Source organism: Leucopleurus acutus, assembly GCF_964270905.1.
Source record: "Leucopleurus acutus genome assembly, chromosome: 7".
Classification (NCBI taxonomy): domain Eukaryota; kingdom Metazoa; phylum Chordata; class Mammalia; order Artiodactyla; family Delphinidae; genus Leucopleurus; species Leucopleurus acutus.
In genome coordinates, this window is record NC_139150.1 from 10,920,094 (window position 1) to 10,941,061 (window position 20,968).

The window sequence follows — 20,968 nt, forward strand, 5'->3', positions numbered from 1 at the left end:
GAATCACCCTGGTTACCAGGGAAACCGGGGCAGCCAGATCCCCCTGCCTGTGCTCCTTCCATCAGCAAGCAGACACTGGACTCTCCGTCTGGTTCTAGTTCATCTCCCTTCCCAGATCTGAGCATCCCAAGGGGGAGTGGCACCTAGCCTGCAAGTGACCACCCCTCTAACCTCTTCCAGCCTGACGCTGCTAATCAGGCAGACGTTGGACCGAGTGGGGTGAAGGACAGGACCCAGATGGTACCAGGCCTGCCTCAGCTGGGTGCCCACCATGCACGCCCCACCAAATGCCACTGAGCTGCAGGCCAGACACTCACCTCATACAGCAAACAGCCCAGAGACCAGATGTCAGACTTGAAGTTGTAGCCGTTCTCATGGATCCTCTCCGGTGACATGTAGTATGGTGTCCCCACTGAAACACAGCAAAAGGATGCGTGCTTATCCTCTGTGCAGGGGCTGCACAGGAGGGAGAGGTGGGGAGGGTGAGGGCTGGGGAGAGGCCTGGCCTCAGCCTCACCAGGATCCTGGGCAGCCCCCTCGCCCTCTCTTCCTGTCCCCTCCTCTGTCAAATGAGAGGGCTGGGACAGACTGGAAGTTCCCACGCTGGCAGGGCCCTAAAAGCCCCTGGAGATAGGGACCCACCCAGACCTGACAATCAGTCTGGGGGCTGAGTGGCTCAAGACTGGCGTTTCTGCCAACTGCCCGGGGGGAGTGGGACACAGTGGCCAGGCTCTGGGAAGCAACGGACCAAAATACCCTCTAAGGTGACTGTTTGAATCCCAGAAGAGTCCAGATAAGGCTCTCAACAGTGAAAACAACCACTGTGAACGTGGACCAACCACGGTGTGTGTGTTAGCCCATTTTACAGATGGGGAAACCGAGGCTCCGAATAGTGGCAGGACTGAGGTTCAAACACAGATCTTCAGGCTCCAGAAACTGAACTCTTAGCCACCACCCTTGGCTACTAGCACCAATCAGCATGTCTAGACTTGGGGTTGCCTGAGATTTCTTAGCCAGAATAGAAGAGATACTAACCATTAAAGAAAAGATTGATTAACTGGACTTCATTAAAATTAGGAACTTCAGTTCACCAAAAACCCATTCAGAGAGTTAAAAGGCAAGCCACAGAGTGGGAGAAAGTCATCTCAAAACATATACCCAACAATGGCCTCATATATAGAATATATTTTAAAACTTCTATAAATCAATATACAAAAGACAAACATCCCCCTCCCTCAAATTAGCAAAAGACTTGAAGGGGTATTTCACTAAGGAGAATATCCAAATGGCCAATAAGCACATGAAACGATATTGCGTTTCTCATTACTCATCAGGGCAATGCAAATTAATAGCACAATGAGGTACCACCTACCACCTACCCACCTGAATGGTTAAAGTTAAAAAGACTGAGATAAACCAAGGTGGTGATGTGCGGAGCAACTGGAACCCTCATGCATTGCTGACGGGGCCATAAAGTGGCACGATCACTGTGGCAGCATCTACTACAGCTGAACACTGCCTACACTATAACCCAGCAATTCCACTCCTAGGTACACGCCCAAGAGAAATGAGTGCTCTGTCCATCAAGAGACATGATCAAGAACGTGCAGAGTGGCTTTATTCATAATAGCCGGAAACTGGAAACAAATGGTAATCACCAGTAGAAGAGGTAAACTGATAATGTGGTCTATTCACACAATGGAATACTAAACAGCAATGAACAAGAGCAAATCTCAGGTATGCGCCACAAAATGGATCAACTGCACAGACGCAATGTTGAGGGAAAGTAGCCAGGCACAAAAGAGCACCCACTATTTGATTCCATTTTTATCAAAAACAGGAAAAATTACTTTATGGGGGAAGTGATCAGGAAAGGGCTTGAGAGAGCTTTACTGTATGCATATCATGTCTTAATTAAAAAGCAGAGGAGTCACACTTGAATATCTGGAGCTGGGCAAAGATGGGAGGATTTCCTGACAGGTGGTAAGCTCCCCATCGCCAGAGGCGTGCAAGCTGCAGCAGAGGGGCTGAATTGGCATGGCCGAGGAGGGGCCCAGGAATCTGGATTTGTAACCACAGATTTGTAACCTGAGATTCTGATATCAGTCCATTTGGAGGATGACTGTTCTGGAGGCTTTAGGACCAGATTTTAAAGGTTGCTACACAGAGGACATTTTCACTGGCCTGGAGTCACCATGTGAATGTGACAGTGGCTGCTGCTGTTTTGGCCAGAGTCTGTGAAGGGAGCTGGAGTCCAGTGTGGCAGAGGCTGAGCCTGAGATGTGGGCTGATGACCCTAGGAAGGAGGGATGTCCAGCACCACACGTGGGAACACAGGGGACCCTGGGAGGGGAAGAGGCCTTTTAATGAGCTAGACTAGGAAAGTGACGGGTGCCCCAAACCAGGGGCCCAGACTTCAGGCTGTCATGGGCCAAAGATGTTTCAGAGCAACTTATGTTTGCTAAGTAAAGGTGTTTAAATAAAACACAAAATCCCAACTACCATTTCGTGTCACTACTATTCAGTTTAACACTAGAACAAGTATTTGCGTTGGCCAAAAAGTTTGTTTGGGTTTTTCCATAAGATCTTAACAGAAAACCCAAACGAACTTTTTGGCCAACCCAAATAGAGACTCCATCTCAAGATCAAGGACAGTACTTCACATTGAAAAAGTTCAGCTGTTTGAAAACTTTATCGTCTTGCTTTTCTCATCTCATTGGAGATGGGTGAGAAATTCTATCATGCCTGACTTGTAGAGGCTGTGAACAGTGTTGGAAACCCACGCTCCTGGCATGAGCACGCTGGCGGCAGGACCGTGTTACCAAAGTGTCCCAGTGCCCTGCTCAGGGCTGGGTCATAGCAGGCACCTTCTAAGCATATACTCACTGAATCAATGAACCCATCTGCATGTTATCAGATAGTATGTAGCAGGGTTAACACTTTTTTTCTTGTAGTCTAACACACTATTTACTTAACTGATGTCTGCCCAGGAGGGACTACCTGATTAGTGCTTTATCAGGGTACCAAGCATCCTTTGATGGCAATAATCCCAGGAGAGCAGACATCACTTAAATACATGTTTTGCGAACTGTGTCATCCTATATGCATACTTAATGGCTGAAATCAGGGGGCTAATTGCTATTCAGCAGAAAGAGCTGTCAGTCAACACATGAACCCATGTGGGATTCTATAAGCAAACTGCGGCTTCCAGTAGCAACCCCTTGTATATTTCAGCCACAAGGGAGCAAAATGAAAATGAACGGGCAAGTGTGAAATGGATGACTTGTCATAGCCAAACCACAGGATGAAATCCAAACAGTTCTCACTTAACAGCGGGAACCTCAGACCAAACTGTAAGTGTTTCTAGCACTCAGGGTGCTGTGGGGGCACGTGCCTATGAGGTGAGAACAGTCTCCTGCAGAGAACAACCACAGGGGGCTGATGGGGTGCAGAGACAGCGGGGGAGGGGCAGAGGTCAGAGGCCCTGTCCTCAGTGAGGGACAGCAGTGCCCACCGTCTGGCTGCACCACATCCTTAAGACCCCTGGCCAACCCCTGCCCCCGACCTGGCCAGGCTGGGAGTGTGGGCTGGCCCTGACACCTCTCACCACCCTCAGTCTTATCCTCTGCTCATTCTAGATGAGTGGCCAGGCTTTGGTCTAGGGCTGCCTTGGCCAGGCCCATCCAAAAATGAAGTCTCTGAGCAGCTGTTCCTCCTGCTCCAACCCCGGCCTGCCCTCCAGTTCACCTCTGTGCCTCTGCCTCCTGGTGAGTTCCTCAAGGTCAAGTTAAACTGCCCCCTCCCCCGGCCACAGAGAGCTAGCTGCTTGGTGAGGTCTGGACATTTGGTTTGTCCCCCTGTCCCTCTGCTGGGCCTCCAGATCCCTGCCTCAGCCCTGCTTGGGGTAAAAGCCTGGGGGCACCAGGGAGAGAAAGGTCGGGGGCTTCACCACCCCTCCCCTCCACTCTCCACCCCAACCTTCTACCTCTTCATTGCTCCTTCTGCTTGTACCCCAGTTTCCACTGGTGTTAAGGGGGGGGAAGGCAAACGCCCAAATGTGATTTGTACTTTGTTCAAAGATGCCACTGCTGCATACGCCATTCCATCCATCCATCCATCCATCTATCCATCATCAATCCGTCTGTCCATCCATCCATCCACCCACCCATCTGTATTCAATGTTAACTGCGCCTTGACGCTGTGCTGGGCCCTCCCAGGAGTGGGTCCATCAGGAGGTGGTGAGTTGCCTGGCCCAGCAAGTGTCCAGAAGGAGCCAGCTGTGCAAGGAAAGACTGGACCGATCAGTGGCTGCAGCCAAACCACCTGGAAGAAGTTGTCAAAAACCTGAACCCCCAGCCCAACCCCAGGCCTGTGGAACCAGAACCTCCAGGGCTGGAACTTGGACACCTGCATCTCCCACAAGCTCCCAGAGTGTCTGATACGTGTTACAACCTGAGAGGGGCTGCGCAAAGCCTCCCAGACCTGCCCTCCTTTCAGATGCGCAGAAACATCGTGGAACAAATGAATTCATGAAGCATTAACGGAGGGAAGTTTGGCCGGCCACTGGGTCCTCATGTTCCTGCCTCTGGGCAGCTTCTCTTGTCCCCTGACCCCAGGGGAGGGGCTGCTCCCCCCCCCCCCGCCCCCCGGTCTGTGCTCTGCCTCATCAGAGGGGTTCTCACCTTGTGCTAGAGGCATACAAAGCTGCAGGGGGCGAACACAGCACCTCGTCCCGTTTTGCCAGCTTTCCCCGGGAATAAGCCTGTAAAACCCGATTTTTATACCAACAGGAAGTGCTCAAACATTATAAAGGATAATGCACAACCTGCGTGAGTTTTAAAGATAAAAATGAGAGACTTCAAAGAAGTTCCAAGCTTGCAGCGGGCCCTGGAGGATGTGACCCTGAACCCCGGGGGAGTGGTGATTCTGGGGAAGAGAGGTAGAAGCTGGCACGGGGAGGAGCTTCCACAGACAGTGGCCCTGAAGGTCTGGCTCCCTGTCCTGCCCAGGGGTGGGGTGGGGGGTGCCCCTGTGGGCCCTTCCAGCCGGCAAAGCAGCAGCACAGTCCCACGGAGATGCTCAGACGCAGAGCGAACACAGCCAGGGTCTCAAATCCCCTTCCAGCATCTCCCCGTCAGACCTGCAGGCTCCCAGCCCCGCCCCCAGCCTCCCCTCTGGGGATGGAGCTCTGCATATGAAAGAGGAGCCTAACAAACCCTGACCTTCCCCGCGTCTTCACCTGGAACTCCCAGATTTCAAACCGGGCAGATATCAGAGGAGAACGCGGGACCTCAAAGCAGAGGCTGATTAAAGGGCCCCGCTTCCCAAGATGCGCCACTCCTGTCAAAACAAACTCTGCCGTGTTTTGAAATGCTCACGGTGTTTGAAACATGTTCATTAGATATGAAAAAGGCAAAGATTTCACATGAAGGGGAGGCTGCGTCTGTGGGCTGCACTTCTTCCCCAAATGGTGGTTTTGAAAATGGCTGGGAAACGGGGTGTGGGTGCTGACACGCATCCGCTGGGCGGGCCGCGAGGCCTGGGCACCATCCTGACGGCAAAGGAGCTGCACCCCAGCCAGTCTGAACCCACTGCAACCACTGGTGAGCAGAGAACTGAACGGCTGTCTCAGCCTCGTCTCCCCATCGGTGGAACACGGGGTGAACTCATGGTCCTCGGGGTCCTCTCTGCCACACTTCAGAGCCTCGGTCTCCCTCTCTGGAAAAGGGGGATAGTTCAACCTCCTGGCACACAGACATGCAGGCAGAAGGGCTCTGGGAAGCCTCTGCTGCTACCACAGACCCCGGGGGGTGGAGCTGGGGGGCAGTGAGGGGAGTGGACTGAGGAAAGGGGGGCTGGGGGTGGCCAAGTGGGCAGAACAAAGGAGCAGGTGAGGACCAGATTCCTCCTCTGTGCTGCACGAGACCCCGGCCTATGAAACTCCCTCCCCGCTGCCCCCAACATCAATCAGGCCTCACATCCTGAGGGGGCTGGCCGCTGCCCTAGCAGCTCCTCCTCACCTGGACGACTGGCGGCTTAGCCCCCCGCTGTCCTGCCCCTTCCCACCTGTCCTACACCCCAAGGCAGGGGCCGTGTCCCTGCCCCTAAGGCCGACTGGCTCATCCCTCAAGAGAGAAAAGCCGGGTCCTCAGCCTGGCATTCGACTCCAAACTCCAAACTCTCCCCACTCCCCGCAACGCTGGAACTCTGGGCAGCAACACACACACATACGCACGCACACACACACGCACATCCCTACAGGCTCACCTGTGCCACCACTTGTTATCAAGTTCTTAAATTAATTACCAGCTGACCCCATGCCAGGCTACACTGGGCCCTCTGGAGAAGCAGCGATGTTGAGAAAACACTGCACTTTTATCAGCGTTGACTTGATTCCAGACTGTTATATCTGCCTATTTTTAGTTCCCACATGGAACATCTCTAACAGATATGAGAGTCAGGTAGCACGATTCTGCGCTTCTACGCAGGACCCTGTGTTTTCCAGGTATCAGGGGCTCATCCAAGGTGGCTCAGGGAGCCTCGGATGAAAACCCTGGCGTGGCCATGCCTTGCCCGCCACGTGGCTCTGGCTGGAGCACCACCCACCTGGCATCACAAAGGTGCTAGCCTCACTGCACCTGGAGTTCCTCCCCTGGTAACCGGCTGTGATGATTCCCACCCCCAGGGCGGAGACACCACCTGGGACATGGTTATTAGAACAGTGCTTCCCCCGCAGGCTGTGAGCTCCAGCGGGCAGGGGCCTCCCGGGTGAGCGGCCCAAACCTCTGAGTGAGTGAATGAACAAGCTGGGGTTTGCATCCTAGGCCCGGGTCGATTCCTCACTGGCCATCCCCTTGAGCCCTTCCCTTCCCTCCCTGCCACCAGCTCATCTTGTTCTAACGGTTTGTGTCCCTGAAAATGCCAGGGATGCGGCAGACAAGCCAGGAGCCACTCACCAGCCACAGGTGATCTCCCCCCGCCAGGTGTCAGCGCTTAGAACCTGGGCTCCGCCTGCTGAAGCAGGTTTTCTGGACCAGTTGTTCCCAGGTGTCCTGGGCTGCCAGGACGAAGCAGGAGGTCTCCAGGGACACATCTGCATGACGCTCTGAGCCCACACTGATGGGACCCTCGGGGCGCCTGGCCGTGGGCACACTCACGGGGGCGCTGTCCTGACAGGAGAGGCTCAATCCTCCTTCCCTGTGGCCCAGGACAAGCCCCAGGTCCCACGCGGCCCACAGCTATGAGGCTGGGCAGGCTTCCCCACAGGGCGCTGTCAGTGTTCCCCACCCAGAGAGCTCACTGGGCCCCAAGCCCACTTCCCGGCTGGTGCCGTGGAGAGCTGCTGACCCCCCAAGGGCTCCAGTCCCTGCCTGCCCAGGGACCACAGGGATGTGGTAGCACCTCTCTGAGCCTCAGTCCCGTCATCTGTCAAATGAAGGTATAAGCCTTATGGGGATAACGTTTTAAGAAGCAACATGTTTTTCAAACATCCTTTAAGCCTTGTCTTCTTTGTTAACCCACCTCCTTGGCGAGTTCAGTGACTATAGAAAACGGAAGTAAAGAGCAGCCCTGGGATGGGGTGAGGCAGCTCCAGGCCCCCAGTGGACCCTGGGCTCCTCATGCACAGCTGAGTCACGGAGCCCAGCACTGTGCCTGCACACAGTGGGCCTGCAGGAGACGGTTCTGCCTGCCCTCCCCCAACACCACCCTGGGACTGTCGGTCTCCCCACCAGTCTGGGGGCCCCCTGAGAGCAGAGAAGGCTGCATCCTCTCATGTCCCCATAACCTCACGTCTCAGGCCCAGCCCAGGGCCAGGGCGTTCGGCTCGGGAACGCGAGAAGGAGGGATTTATGCCCCACGGCCATGCCGGGGCTCAGCGGCCTGGGAAAGCCAGCATGCCCTGACCGCAGGTACCTGACAGGGGTTGCCCCCAACTGGACCTGTTCCCCCATCCCCCCGAGAGGCAGTGTGGAGCCCTGCACCGGCCTGGGTGTGAGCCTGCCTTACCTCCCACCCCTGATCCCAGCCCGAGGCTGCCCTGTCTCCTCTGCGGAGTGGGAAGGGCCTTGCTCTCCCAGCCCCACAATTTGTCTTGCAGCTGCTGCCGTTGCTTGGAGCGAGACTCTTGCTTGTAGCTTGTGAGCTGCGTGTAGGCAAATCTTTCATTTTTCTTTCATTATGCCGGCGTGTACTGTCACTTAATTTTTATGTATGCAATCCTTCCTGACAAATATGGTCTGCTGCCTGGTAATTCGTCTGACGCTCATTCTGTTCTGCGCTCTAATTACGGCTCCTATTCCTGACACCGAAGCAGCCGCTCTGCCACCGCTGGGTACCGCACCTGTCAGCCCGGCCATGGCATGACTAATGCCCTTTCATGCCAGCCTCGTGTTAGCAAATACGGAGGCGGGGAGGGGGCTGGGGGAGGAGGAGGCAGGAGGAGATGGGATGTGCATAAGCCCTGACGTGGGTCAGCAGCCTCCGGGGCAACGTGGCTGCCGGGGCAATGTGGCTGCCACCAGGGCATCCCCACATAGTAGGTGCGCAGAGATGCAATGGATGCATAATTCCTACCCACGCACAGGGTGTGGAGGAGACTCCGCCCCCCAAGTCCTTCCCGCGTCACGACGCAACTGCAATTAGTTCAATCTCCTGTGCCACCAAACGTGTGCACAAGACTTAGCTGTGTGCAGAACCTCGCTATGGAAAGGGGCTCTTTCTCCTGTGTCTTGGAGACCTCAGGCCCTGGGCTTTGGCTCTGCACTGATGCCGTCATGGGGCCTGGCCCTCAGTTCTCAGTTCTCGCAGCAGGGCCATGCCGAGCCCATGCTTCTCAGCTCGGTGGGCAAACGGCCCCAGGAGGGCTCCTTCCACCCACCACGCAGCCCGTCAGCCACTCAGAGGCCTCGGGAAGAGCCAGGCTTACCCGGGCGGCCTTTTCCCAAGTTCCAATTCCTTCTCATTAATATAATAAGTGCACCAGTCCAAGTCAATAAACTCACACTGTCGGACGAGCCCGAATTTCTGCCCGTTCCTAATGATGTGATCTTAACCAGCTCTGACGAGTGCCGCAGTCTCTTCCCCAGCGGGACGGAGGAGGGCTGGGGCCTGACTGACAGGGGATGGGAGACAGTGGCTTTAACTCTGCTCTTTGACGGTTCCCCTTGAATTTCTGGCCTTTTTGAAGCTCTTAAACCAGAGGGGTAAACGGTCCCAAACTGACAAGACACACTGATTTTCCCAAAGAGAAGGGTCTGAGGGGAGCGGGGAAGACAGTTTCCTCCCAGGAACGGGGGGTTGGTGGCTGAGTTCCCGAGGGAGATCCTTCCAGGACCTCTGAGCCTGGTCCCCTGGAAGAAGCATGGGCCCTGCACCGGGAGGCCTGCATTTGGGTCCTGGCTCTGCTGCCACACGACTCAGAAGAATCACTCAAGTTCCTTGGGTTTTAGATTCCTCGTCAGCACAAAGGAAGGATCCCACAGACCCTCACATCTGTTTGAGGCATGAATGAAGTGTCACGAACTCACGGGTTGGCGGGTCCTTGAACATCCTTTCATTCTGACCTAACGGAAGAGCCATGACACGCCAGCTGCTAAGGAGGCCGGGCCAGGGGTCCTCCGGGGTCAGGTGGGGACGAGGGTTTCAAAACGACACACACACACTCACACACACACACACACACACACACACACACGTTCCCAGCTGGAAGCTGCTGATCTCTGAGTTAGCATGTTTCTCCAGACTGTGTGCTACACCCTGAGAGCCTCCAGCCATCAGGACCTGTATGAACAGTGACAGTTTCCACCAGGAAAGTGTGCCTTCCAGAAAGCACCTCCGCCGTCACCAGAAGACGCTGTGTGTCTCCCGGCATGCCGCAGGCTCTCGGGGACAGGGAGACACGAGATGTACTGGCTGGGCCGTGGAGTGCGGGGCAGATGAGTGCAGAACAGAGTGGTTTTCAAGGGGCCAGGCCTGTGGACGCGGCAGCACACGGGGAGGTGAGCCTCAGGCACCGTCCCCTCAAACGCCACCCCAAAGAGCCAGGAATTGCTCAGGGAAAGGGGAGGTGCCCCTACACCCCTCCCCATCATGAAACGTTCCCCCACGGCCCTGGTCATAGCACATAGGGGACCCTACTTCTGTGTTCCACTGGGGACTTTGCTGGTTTCTAATTAAATGTCATTCTAATTAAACGTAAAATTCTCCATGGGTCCAAGTCTTGCATTCACTCACGTATCCGGATTCCGAAGCTGGGCAGTGCTTAACGTGACCCAAAACACACACGTGACCTCCAAGTCTCCACCGGCGTCCGGCCCTCAGCTCTCCAGCACTCCTGGGGTGGTGCCTACCCACTGAGCTTAGCATTCAAGGCCCCGCCCACCTTCCTTGCCACCCAAGGTCCCTCGACCCTGATCACCTCATCCCTTCCCCCATGCCCTGCCAGCTCCTATTCACTCCCCACAGCTCAGCTAGAAAGTCACCTCTACCGGGTGAGCACTTGGTCCCCACAGCTTTGAAAATGCCTATTTAAAAGCCCAAAACGGGAACAGCTCAAACGTCCCCCAGCAGGAGGAACAGCCCGCGTAGGTGAATGAAGTGTTGAGAACTCACGGGTTGGCAGGTCCTTGAACATCCTTTCATTCTGACCTAACACAAGAATCACGACGCACCAGCTGCTAAGGAGGCCGGGCCAGGGGTCCTCCGGGGTCAGATGGGGACAAGGGTTTCAAAACAACCAGACGCACACACTCACACATGATGGGATACCACGCGGCAACGAGAAAGACGGAGTGGCTGCCAGTGCGACCACAGAGCCACATCTCCCCATCCCCTAGAGCGTGAGCGCGTGAGGATGCAGGGGAGCCCCATCCTGGGCTCCTCGGGGCCTTGGTTTACTCCCCTCTGGTCACTGTTCTGAAGAAGAATGTCTGGGGTTCAACGAGGCATTTTGCTGCACTAACCAACCAAAGGCACCATGGGGACAGGGTCCGCATCTTCCCATGTCATCCAGGACCCTGCGGGGGGTTGGGCGTGGACAGGCCCCTTACCTAGGGAGTGGGCCGCGGTGGTCTCGGAGCTGAAGAAGCGGCCCAGGCCGAGGTCACCGAGCTTCACGATGCCCGTGGCTGTGATGAACACGTTGGCAGGCTTGATGTCTGCAGGGGAAGGACAGGGGTTGGTGTGGGATCAGAGGTGGGGATGGCTGGGGAGGGGCAGGACGGAGGAGGCGGCCTGGGGGTGGGTGGAGGGGAGGGCCCTTCAGGTGATGGGGGCTGAGCCGCCAGTCCTGCTCCCTCAGGGCGAGGCCCCAGCCCTGCCTCTGCCCAGCTGTGGACCTTGAGAAACGTAGCCTCAGTTTCCTCATCTGTGAAATGGGTCTAACTTCACTACGTCACAGGGCTGCTGTGAGGTCTAGGAGGGCAGGGATTTTTGCGCTCGTTTCCTCTTTTACAGCTAGAGCAGGCACTCTGAGAAAATTTGTGTAACAGATGAGGGAGGCGCTCAGGGAGGTAACCTGTGCTGTTCCCCAGTGACTAGGGCAATGCCTCGCACACGGCAGACACTGATAAATGCAGGTGGAATGAATGTATGGACGAATCAGTGAAGTCATCTACGGGACTCCTTCCAGCAGGCTCCTTCCTCACAGTTCAGGATGATGTCAACTTTCAAAAACACTTACCTCCTCTGCCCAGCCAACTCCTACTAAGACTTCAAAGCCCATATTAAAGTTCCCTTTTCCAGGATGCTTTCCTTGCCCTCCCAGGCAGAGCTGGTGGCAGTACTGGAACTGGCCATGAACCGGTCACCTCTCTCCCAGTCTCTCCACCCAACCCTTGCTGCAGCCCCCTCTGTGCTGGCTCCAGGCTGGTGTTGGGGGCTGGAGAGTATGTGCCGAGCATGGTCCCTGTCCTTGGGGTCCATGTAACTACACGGTATTTGGTGCTCCCACCATGGGGGGCCCCTGACAGGGGCAAGAGCCACGAGGCACGGGTGTACATTCGAGCCTGGGGCCTCACACGCCCATTCTCTGACCCCATAAGGACAGGCGAGATGCTGGACACCCACGGGATGGGGAACACAAAGTGGTCCAACTTCCACATGGCTGTCCCTTAAGAAGCCCGGAGCCGAGGGGAAAGCTGCGTCCTGGGGTCCAGCCTCCCTGCCGGCTCTGGGCCCCGAGGCCCCGGCGGGCCAGCACGTACCTCGGTGCATCACCCGGCGGGAGTGCATGTGTTCCACGGCGCTGCACAGCTGCACAAAGTACTTCCACACCGTCCTCTCGGGAATGAGCCGCTTCTGCTTCTTGAAATACTGCAGTGGGGGAGACAGACACATGGGCAGGCCTGGGTGATGGGCCGAGAGGAAGGGCAGCGGTAGGGTACTGGCCCCGTCCTATCCCCAGCAGTCATCTGTCCGCCGCCAGCACCAGCATCGGGCTCCCTAAGGGCAGGGCAGACCTTCCCCAAGGCGGATGTCCTGGACGGCTTTGCTGAAGGAATGCCTGGACCCCATGTTTTTCTTTTTTAAAAAAAATATTTATTTATTTAGGCTGTGCCGGGTCTCAGTTGTGGCACGCAGAATCTTCGTGGCGGCATGCATATGGGATCTAGTTTCCTGACCAAGGATTGAACCTGAGCCCCCTGCACTGGGAGCGCAGAGTCTTATCCACTGGACCACCAGGGAAGTCCCCCCGGACCACATTTTGAAGGCTACTCTCAATCACCCTTTCCCTGGAATCTCCTGGACACGCATCCGTCTCCTCCCACTGCCCGACAGGGAGTTCCTTGCAGGAGTGACTGGTGTGGACTCTCTGCCCTGGCCCTGCTCTGGCCCAGGATGGGGACCCACCCATGCTTGGTGGTTCAATCACAGCTCCCCTCCTTGGAGCCAGCGAACGCCAGCACACAAAACCATTAACAAGCATGGCGAGAACCTCAAGGAAGCGGGCTTGACATTCTCAAATGGACCCCCTCAGCTTCCACAGGCAAAACCTACTCTGTTGCCTGGAAAATCATACACAATGCTCCAGAAAAAAAACAAACCAAAAAACCAAAAGCCACCCGGGCTGCATGGAGGGAGCTGTAAGTAACCAAAGGTCCTGGAAGAAGTAAACTGGGAACGTGCCCTCGTCCACTGTTCAGATCAGCATCGCTCTGGGGGATCTCCTGTGAGCCAGGCCTGTGCGGGTCGGGGGGCACGACTCACATGCTGGTACCTTGGAACCAGGTTTTCGTGCCCTTCAGAGCAACCATCTTTTTCCAAAGCAGCCAGGGGAGAAGCCTTGGCCCCTTTGTCAGGGCAGCCGAGCTGGCACAGGGAAGACGGGGACCCAGGACACACTCCCAGCCTGGGATGGGGCATGGGGTAGAAGGTGGGACCCGAGCTAACCTCTGCTAGGCACATGTCACATGCAGTGTCTGTGCTGGGCCCCACACAGGGATGACTGCACCCATCTCACAGACAAGGAAACTGAGGGCCACATGGGAGCTAGTAAGGGGCAGAGTCACAACAGCTCAACCCCAGGCCTTCCACTCAGGAAACCCAAGTTCTTAACCCACTTCTAAGGACACCAGTAACCACCTGATGAAGGATCAAGATCAGAGAGGTTCAGTCACTTGCCAAGGGTCACCCAGCAGGGGCGGCAGAGCTGGGATTGGATGTGGGCCCCTCCAACATTGGGACAGTTACAGCGGAAAGCCCCTGGCCTGGCACTACAGCCCCAAGAGGCTCCATTCTCGGAGGAGGCCTCATGTGTGATCTGCCCCGGGCTCCTGGCACAGACCCCCCAGCACAGGACCCCCATCCCTCCCGGGCCACCCCAGACCTCTGCGGTGGGCCGGGCTGGGCTGTTATTTATGCCATGATGTTAGCTTATCCTCATTAGAGCATTTAAGTGGGGATGTGCACGGCTGTGAGCCGTGACTTTCTAAATGTCACGTCCGATTGGTGTGTGTGACATTTAGCAGGAATGTGCAGAGTCTCTGGTGGGTTCTGGGGTGGCAGCAGCTCCCGGCTTCACCATCCACTGTAAATAATGCCGGCACCATGGCCCTGGTGGTGTTGCTTGGCCCCTGAGGCTGGGGGCCCTAGGGACTCAGGGTCTGCTGGCCAGTGGCCTCCCAGGCCAGACCTTGGTATGGCCCCAGACTGAGCCCTGGCAAGGCCCCTGTTCCCCTCAAAATCCAGAGGTGGCTAGAGAGTGGGACAGGCCAGAGAAACCGAGCTGCTACCAGGCCCCAGGCACTGTGCTGGGTGCATTACAGACAGGGAAACTGAGGCACAGGGACCCGTCCAAGGTCACCCAGCAGGTGTATCTGACTCTGGGCCCAGGGTCTTTCTACTGCCCTGCCCTGCCTGTCCCGCCTGCTGGGGACAGCACCCAGCCAGGCTCTGCAGGTGAAGGGCCACAGCAGGGGGAACAGGCTCAGGGAGGGGCAGGGCAGGGTGAGGGGCCCCCTGACCGAGGGAGGGGAGGTGCCAGGCCAGGTGAGGAGAAGGGCTCCCGGGGCAGGAGGGCCTGAGGCACCCGGAAGCCGGGCCACTGCCCCCAGAAACCCAGGGGGTGAGTGACAGACTTGAACCCTGAGCCAGGGTTGGCCCCAGGGAAGCCTGGGAAGGGGCACGTGGTGAAGCGAAGGCACCCCACCCCAGGCCAGGCACAAAGGGTGCTGGACACCCACGTGCCTCCCTCCTGTCTCTCCTGGCTGGAAGAAGCTTGCATCCGGGTCCCGCAGCTCCCACACGGCCGTCCCCTGTGAGGCCCCCGGGACAGGGGTGGAAACTGAGGTTCAGGGAGGGGAGGGATTTGTAATTTGCCCAGCACCCCCTACCCCACTGTCTGACTCCAGCCCCACTCCATGGACTGAGAGGCTGTGAGGGGGTCTGGGGTCCACTGGGGCTGACAGGGTGCAGCACCCTCACCACAGGCCATATTCCAGGGTCTTTCCTCCCGCTGTTCTCCCCCCAGCCCCGCCCCTCCCTCCACTGGGCATCCAGTCCTTCTTCCAGAACACAAAGCTGATCGTGTTTACTCTGCACCACGAGTCTCAGGAAGCTTCTTGCTGACCTCGGGGCAAGGTTCCAAATCCTAAGCCTGCATATGAGGCCCTGGTTGGTCCGACCACCCTCCGCCTCACGCTCTCCACCCCTCCCCTTGCCCAGTGCTCTCCTGGACCAAAGTACTTTGTGGACCCCTGGGTTTCCATCCCTCTGGGCTCTGGCACAAGCTGTTCTGCCTCTGGGCTGCAGGTATCCCCTCATGGGTCTCTGCTCATGTGTCACCTCCTCCAGGAAGCCTTCCCTGGCTCCCACAGACCCTGAACTTGGCTTGTTCATGGCAGCTCATGACTGCTTGTTCGCAGCCCTGCCCTCCCATTAGAAGGTGAGCTCCCTGAGGGCACTGCCCCGCCAGCAGCATCCCTAGGTCTCAGCATGGGGGTGGGCACACGGTGGATGCTGGATGCATGCGTGTGCTGTGAGAGAATGGCATGGGAAGGAGAAACAAAGTGGGGCGGGGGTGGGGGGGAGAAGAAGAAGTAAGACGTGATATAGCACATCTGTTTCCACCAGGGATCTGTGTGGAGATTAACGTCCCTGCAAATGCATTAATATGTCAACGAAAATATAAAAACAGGTGATAACAGCTCAAGTAATGCCGCTTCCCAGAGACGCCTGTATTCCTAGGAGCCAAATTTCAGAATAGCAGGCGCCGGGCAATTAACTGCTCAATCCCCAGTGCCTGTGGGAAAGGTAGAGAATCCATGTCTGGCCCTGTTTCCAAGTGTGGCTGAGAGCAGGGTGTGGGCTTGAGCGTGGCCCAGCGTGGCTCACGGACAGACTGGGCTCCTGGGAGGGAGGCGATGCAACCCCACGACAGCGCTCTGTGGATGAGGGTCTCGCCAGCAGGGGAGTGAGAACCTTGAGGAAGGAGCAATGAGTGAAGCTGAGAGCTCAGGCCCGGGGGTCCCATTTAGAGGCTGTGCTGCCTCAAGCAGGTTACTGAACCTCTCTGAGCTTCGCTATCTAAGGACGATGTGGACTTGGTGAGTGATGCATGTACTCGGCAGGGCTGTGGCCCACCGTAGGTGCCCATCAGTGGAGCCGTGATGGTCCTCGAGACTCAGGCGGACCTGGTCCTGGGCCCAGGGAGGTGGGGCAGGGGGGGCGGGGCAGTCTGGGGACTGCTTGTGGGACTTGGCACGTTGCCCCACCACTCCGAGACCCCCAGCCTCAGCCATCATATGGGAAGGAAGACGCCTCTCCAGGGCCGGAGGGGCCGCAGGAAGGTCACCTGGGGGATGATGTCCACTGGAGGGCCCTAGGCCAGGAAGTAGAGACCTGGGCCAGAGGCGCCGGTCTGTCCCCACGTGTGGGATCCTCGGGCAAGTCTTTCAGCCTCTCTGGGCTCAGTTCTCCCTTCTATAAAATGAGCCAGTTGGCCCCAATAGACACTTTCCCAGATTCCATGAGCTGGGGTCCGACCTCCATGGGGTCCCCATCCCTGTGCAAGGCAGAAGTGGCCCACGAGCCACTGCCCATAGCTGGCCTTCTCCCAGCAAGTGCGGGTGGAACCCGAGAGGGGCCACAGCTGAGGCCTGTGAGCATCGGCAAGGGGGGCTGAGTGTCCCGCAGTGGCCACCTCTGCCTGAGGCCAGGGCAGTGAGGAACCCGGTCGGAGGAGGGGCCCCCGACCCGGCCCCCACCAGGCGCCCTCACCTTGATCATCTGCGAGAGGTCGCCCGCGTCTGCCAGCTCCAGCACAATGTTCAGCTCGCTGTCCTCAATGAACGAGTCCAAATACTTGATGATGTTTGGATGGTTCAGTTGCTGTCCGAAGAGAGAAAAAGAGGGAGTAGGGAGCCCCTGAGAGGCGGTACAGCTGGAGAGGTGGGGTGTCTGGGGGGAAAGGCCTGCGCTTGGGAGTCAGGCAGACCTGGGTGACACTGGGAAAGCCATTTTGCATCCCCGAGCCTCAGTTTCCTCCTCTGCAGAATGGACATAATGTTTTGGAGAGAAGTTGTGAAGATTACAGGGGCTGATACCCTTGAAATGTCTGACATGGTGACTGCACAGAGCTAAGACTCACTAGACACTGTGGAAATGACCCCCCTCTTCACCACCCAGGCCCCTCTAGGGCGGGGCCAGGCCCCCACTGCTCCGTCACTGCACTCCGCAGAGCACTTAGAAGTGTCCGTCTCCTTCCTTCTTCCTTCCCACTTCCTCAATTTCTGACCCACTTTTTTTTTTTAATTAATTAATTTATTTATTTATTTTTGGCTGCACTGGGTCTTCGTTTCTGTGCAAGGGCTGTCTCTCTAGTTGCGGCGAGTGGGGGCCACTCTTCATCGCGGTGCGTGGGCCTCTCCCTATCGCAGCCTCTCTTGTTGCGGAGCACAGGCTCCAGACGCGCAGGCTCAGTAGTTGTGGCTCACGGGCCTAGATGCTCCGCGGCCATGTGGGATCTTCCCGGACCAGGGCTCGAATCCGTGTCCCCTGCATTAGCAGGCAGATTCTCAACCACTGCGCCACCAGGGAAGCCCCTGACCCATTCTTTGTGAAATCTTGGGAAAAAAAATCATTCCTGGTGTGAAAGCTGCCCTGAGTGTGGTGCTCAGTGCCAGAGCCCTGCCTCTGGCCCGATCACCATCGCCCGTGTGTTCTCCAGACAGGACAGCACCCCACTGACTGGAAGTCAGCCCCTGGCTGGCTAACAGGAGACCCTGGCAACTGCTTATAACTGAAACTGTTTACACCAAAATGATTCCAGGATGTGGGGAAGGCACAGGGGACGCAAATATTCTGTCACGGTGTGGTCGCCTGCCCACAGGGGCTCCCCTCCAGAGGCCACTTGAAAGCACATTTTCCCAAAGGCCCAGAAGGTTGCTGGGCAAGGGACGTGCATCTATGCTGCATGCCGCCCTGCACCCAGTCTTGGATTCTGAAATGAGGGGAACGTCGGCAGACATCACACAGCCACACATCCGCCTCTTGTTCTCTCCCTAAGCCAGCCCTGGAGGCTCCTACAGGGCTCGCCTTCCTGCCCCACGCCTGGCAGCCTCTCAATGGTCCTGGCATGAACGGTATGAACGATGTCGCCCAGTGGCCCCTCCGAGAACCGTGTTTCCCTCTGTTTTGTAGGAAACACCTCGTGCCCTGGAACATCCTGTTGACTTCCACGGGCAGGCCGGGGAGGTGGGTCAAGTTCTGGAAAGGGGCTGGCCTTGGGGCAGAGGTTATAACCATGGCAACGAGGGCTGCCTCTGACCAGACGCTACACTGAGTCCTTCCAATGCATCTTCTCACTAATTCCACCAACACCTCTGAAGACACAGCACTGCTGTCAATCACCCCCTTTGACAAATGAGGAAACTGAGGCCCCAAGTGGTCAGCAACCTGCCCACAGCCCCACAGCTAGTGAGCAAGGGGTGGGTCTGCCTCGGAAGCCCACGGCCGACCGCACTTGGCGGCACTGCAGCCTGGGGGAGGGTCAGAACGCCCTCCCCCAGGAAGGCCGGGTTCACGCCACCTGGGGCGGCCTCACCAAAGGGGCTGTGGTCACACACTTCTGCGCCCAGGAACCGAACAGCCTGGCTCAGTGTGCACACGCATACAGTTCCTCACTCGTGTGAGTGGTACACATGCTCTTGGCCACAAGTGGGAAGACAGGGCAGGGTGATCATGACAGCTGTTCCCCAGGGCTGGGTAATCAGTTCCCAGCATCACAACCAGGTCCCGAATTTGACCATTTCGTAAAAGTTTAAAAATGTTATTTGAAGGGTATTTTTGGACCTGTGATAGCTACAAGCCTCCCGCCTCCAGCCTTGCCCCCAGGGCCCATCGAGGCCAGGGGCCACCCCAGCGAGCGCTCACAACTCCCATCTGGCCACGGCCCCTCCCTTGCTCGCAGCCACTACAGGGCCCCCCCTCTTGTTCCTATGTTCAAGTCTCACATCCTGAGTATGGCATTCAAGGCCACTACAATCTGCCCCCCTCCTTCCACACTGAATCTTAAGCCTGGGGAGTAGGGCGGGATCCCCAGGAGAGAGCAGCCCTTAGACCAGGCTTGGTCTAGTCCAGAAAGTTCTGTCATCTCTGACTCTCAGGAGGCCAGTGGGGAAGCCAACGGGGAGGGGAAAGGAACGACTACAGACACCACCACCATCCCTCGCCTTAGATGGGCCCCTGCACGTCTGTCCTTCACATGACCCTGCCCAGTCAGCCCAGCTCTGGCTGAACCAAGGACTTGCGCCCACAGAGGAGTGGGCATACCAGCTACCCCCTGGGGAGACCCATCCCCAACTGTGCCTCCTCCTTGTGGGAGACCTAGCAAGAGCCCAACAGGCTGACAGCTCAGGGGCCCTGGGCCCCTCCCGCAGCCAGAGCCCAGGGCCACGTGCTTGGCTGTTAACTCTACCCAGTGCCCCAGGCTGGCTTTGCTGAGTCTCCCCAACAGAGAGCATCTCCTGGGGGGAGTAAGAGGATGGGAGAGAAGAAAAGAGAACACACTGTGGCTGCATATTCAGATATGCGTGTCACCACGTGTAAATACAAGAATACGAGACTGAGAGGAAAGACAGGATGAGACAGAGAGGGAGACAGAGACAGACAAACTGAAGTTCAACCCAATGCCCACCCTCGCTCCTTCCCCAGTAGCCTGGTCCACGGGCCGCCACATCCAGGATCCACGTGGGACAAGGACAGCCAGTCTGGGGGCAGAATGAGGACTGGGCAGAGGTGAGGCGGGGTCCCTGCTAGGCCACAAGAAAACAAACAAGCTGCTGTCCCCCGCAGGTAGGTTGTTTCTGAATCTAACGGGCTGAGGGCTGTGATGGACATGATGCGGCCCAGACTGGCCCAAGGAAGTGAGGGACCCCCGCTCAGCCCAGGGCACTCACCTTCAGGAGGCCGATCTCCTTGACACAGTCCTGCCGGGCCTTGGCGTCCATCATCTCAAATATCTTGGGTGAGAGGAAACAGAGAAAGAGTGGTTAAAACCCAGCACCCCCAGAGGGGTCACGAGGCCCAGGACCCCAGTCCGGGTTCTCCCACCTCCTCGCCGAGGGAACCCTGTAAGGACAACAGTTCGTATTACTGGGTGCCCACCACGTGCCAAGTGCTGTGCTGACCAATTTCCACCAAATCATCAGGGCAACTCCCATGAGGCAGGAGTTACTGTCGCCGACTTACAGAGGAGGAGACTGAGGTCCAGAGAAGCCCAGTGACTTGCTGAGGTCGTGCACTGGTAAGTGGCAGGAAACATGCTTGGAGCCTCAGTCTTCACGTCTGTAAATGGGGCCAACAGCCTGACCTCACAGGACCGTCATGTGGACCGAGTAAGAAGAGGGGGTACAGCATGCGCCCCCTGACCCCCAGCCCCCCTAGTGTTCACTGTGTGGGTCCTCCCAGCATCTTCTAACTCACAGGAACAAACAGGAGGGCGACACTGCAGCAGCCCCACCACAGAACCCATCCTGGCACTAAAAACCAACACCAAGAGAACCCGGGTAAGCCCTTCCTTGGCAGACAAAGAGCAGAACACAGGCCTTTTCTGAACCGAGGAGCCCGTCTCTCCTCCGGCCATCAGAGGCCTCACGTGCAGCTCACAGATCAACAAGGAGGCGATCACGCTGGCCGGCTCCAGGCGGGGGGTCTTCGTCTTGTCTCCCCACCTCGTGACTGTGTCTCAGCTACCTTCTCTCTCCCGGGCCTCCTCTGCCCAGACTGTTAATCTCATTCTTTAAGGTAAATGAGCAAATAGAGGGACCCTGGAAGCTCTGCTGGAGGATTCAAGACCGTTCCTGCAGCAAAGCAGCGTTCAGACGGGCTCAGTGGCTCTCATGGAAAAGCTTCCTGCCCGGGCTTTGCTGCCTAAAGCCCATCTGCCCGACCCCACTCCTCTGTTCAGGAGGGACTCAGAGGTCGGGCAGGGCACTCAAGCCCAGAGCTGACCACAAGCGTCAGTGGCCAC

The 20,968-nt window shown here is 57.1% G+C and overlaps 1 protein-coding gene across 1 annotated transcript in view; it reads right to left on the reverse strand.

The window, feature by feature from the left end:
- The window catches only part of NEK6 (NIMA related kinase 6), an 84,653-nt gene that overhangs the window by 11,245 nt on the left and 52,440 nt on the right, over nucleotides 1-20,968 (reverse strand). The window contains exons 4-8 of the mRNA XM_082842432.1: nucleotides 19,896-19,958; nucleotides 16,717-16,827; nucleotides 12,204-12,312; nucleotides 11,049-11,156; nucleotides 318-412 (exon numbers count right to left, since the gene is read on the reverse strand). Of these exons, the coding sequence (XP_082698558.1) occupies nucleotides 318-412; nucleotides 11,049-11,156; nucleotides 12,204-12,312; nucleotides 16,717-16,827; nucleotides 19,896-19,958 (486 nt within the window). The remainder of the gene's footprint in view (nucleotides 1-317; nucleotides 413-11,048; nucleotides 11,157-12,203; nucleotides 12,313-16,716; nucleotides 16,828-19,895; nucleotides 19,959-20,968) is intronic.